The 2,040-nt window shown below is 69.3% G+C and overlaps 1 protein-coding gene across 1 annotated transcript in view; it reads right to left on the reverse strand.

Moving 5' to 3' along the window:
• The window catches only part of CHLNCDRAFT_134349 (hypothetical protein), a gene marked incomplete at both ends in the record, with an annotated part of 8,309 nt that overhangs the window by 4,476 nt on the left and 1,793 nt on the right, over positions 1 to 2,040 (reverse strand). The window contains 6 exons of the mRNA XM_005847381.1: positions 62 to 191; positions 319 to 458; positions 555 to 792; positions 1,015 to 1,232; positions 1,433 to 1,624; positions 1,848 to 2,018. Of these exons, the coding sequence (XP_005847443.1) occupies positions 62 to 191; positions 319 to 458; positions 555 to 792; positions 1,015 to 1,232; positions 1,433 to 1,624; positions 1,848 to 2,018 (1,089 nt within the window). The remainder of the gene's footprint in view (positions 1 to 61; positions 192 to 318; positions 459 to 554; positions 793 to 1,014; positions 1,233 to 1,432; positions 1,625 to 1,847; positions 2,019 to 2,040) is intronic.

Raw genomic sequence — 2,040 nt, forward strand, 5'->3', positions numbered from 1 at the left:
ACCCTGCCTCCCGGCGTATCCTGCCTCCCAGTCCAGCCCTCACACAACAGCCGCCGCCCACCTTGGGGCGCAGCGCCGCCACTCTCGCCTTGGTCTTCACCGGCATGAACTGCTCCACCTCCTCCCAGCTCTTCCAGGGCGCGTTGATCAGTACAGTGCCGCCGCGGCGCAGCCCGGCCAGCACGTCGTACCTGCGTGGTGGGCGGCCAAGCCAGTGAGCAAAGCCGAGTCGATGCAGGGCTGGCTTCCCTTCCTTCCATGATCGAGCCCTGCCCATCCACCCACCCACTGCCCCCCTCCACCCACATGCCCACTCACTTGGACCAGTACTGCTGCTGGTGCACTCCCACATAGTGGGCCATGTCCACCAGCCAGGGCGCCCGGATCTGCTTGGGCCCAAAACGCAGGTGGCTGACAGTCACGCCGCCGCTCTTATGAGCATCATAACTGAAGTACGCCTGCGGGATGGTGGGACAACACGGCACAGCCGGTTTTTGGCCGGTTTTCAGCCGCATTTTTCAGCGGGCATTCGTCGGACACCCACCCCTGCCCACCTGCGCGTTCATGCCCGGCTGGTTGGCGATGATCTTCACGGCCTCCTTGTTGGCGCCCACGGTGCCGTCGGAGCCCATGCCCCAGAACAGGCACTCGGTGATCTCGGGGGGCAGCACCTCGGGCTCGGCGTCGTAGGGCAGCGAGGAGAAGGTGACGTCGTCCACGATGCCCACCACAAAGCGGTCGCGCACATCCTCCACGCGGGGCGCCGCCAGGTTCTGGAACACGCCGATGGCCCTGCAGGCGGGGGCGGCGGGTGCCAGGGGAGGGAGACAAGAGAGGCAGGTGGGCGGGGAGCGGGTGAGGCGAGAAAGATCGAGCCCAGGGTTGATCCCAGGAGGGCGAGAGAGGTGGAAGGCGCGGATGTCAGCCAGCTGGCAGCGCCCCAGTCAGCACACACACGCCCAGGCTGTACGCCTCCGCCCCCATCCCAGCCGCCCGGGCGCTGCTCTTGCTCACATGGCAGGTGTGAAGTCCTTGGAGCCCAGGCCGTAGCGGCCGCCCACCACGCACTCCACCTGGCGGCGTGCGCGCTGCAGGGAGGAGGCCACCTCCAGCAGCAGCGGCTCGCCCTGGCTGCCGTGCTCCTTGGTGCGGTCCAGCACGCACACGCGCTTGGCGCTGGCCGGCAGCGCGGCCAGCAGGTGCTCAGGGGACCAGGGGCGGAACAGGTGCACCTGCGGCGGCGGGGACGGAGGTGGGGACGGCGCAGGCAAGGGCAGAGTTGGTTGGCAGGACAGGTGGCCAGCTGCAGGGCTGCCCGCGTGGGCGGCGCATGCCAGCCAGGTAGCCAGCGAGGCCGCGCCCGGCACGCCCCACAGCAGACCTGTCCCCTCCCTGTCCCTCCTGGGCAGCGGGGCCCGGTCCTGCCTCTCACCTTGAGCACGCCGACCTTGTGCCCGTCTCGGGTCAGGTTCTGCACCGCTGCCTCCAGCGCCTCGCACCCGCTGCCCATTGCCACCACCACATTCTCCGCCTCGGGGTGCCCCACATAGTCAAACAGGTGGTACTGGCGCCCAGTCACCGCGGCCACCTTGTCCATGGCGGCCTGCACGATGCCGGGCATGGCCTGCACAGGAGGAGGAGGAGGAGGGTGGCAGGAGGGAGAGGGGCGGGAGGCTCAGGGGCGGGACACGAGGCCTGGCAGCGCTGCAAATTTGGTGCCAGGCCTGCCCGGCTGCCCGCCGGGCAAGTGCTTGCATCCCGACCGACGAGCCGCGGCTGGTGCAGCCCCCGGCATGGCATCCCCAGCGGCGCGCACCACACCACATCCACACCAGCCAGGCGCACACCTTGTGGTAGGGGTTGGCTGCCTCGATGGCCTGCATGTACACGTCGGGGCCCTGCGCTGTGCCGCGCTGGGTGGGGTGGCTGGGGTTCATGGCGCGCGCGTGGTGCGCCGCGATGGCCGGAGCCAGCTCATCCATCAGCGGCTTCATCTGCTCGTCGCTGATCAGGTCGATCTGCAGCAGGCGTGTGGTGGTG

This window comes from Chlorella variabilis (assembly GCF_000147415.1).
Source record: "Chlorella variabilis unplaced genomic scaffold CHLNCscaffold_11, whole genome shotgun sequence".
Lineage (NCBI taxonomy): Eukaryota > Viridiplantae > Chlorophyta > Trebouxiophyceae > Chlorellales > Chlorellaceae > Chlorella > Chlorella variabilis.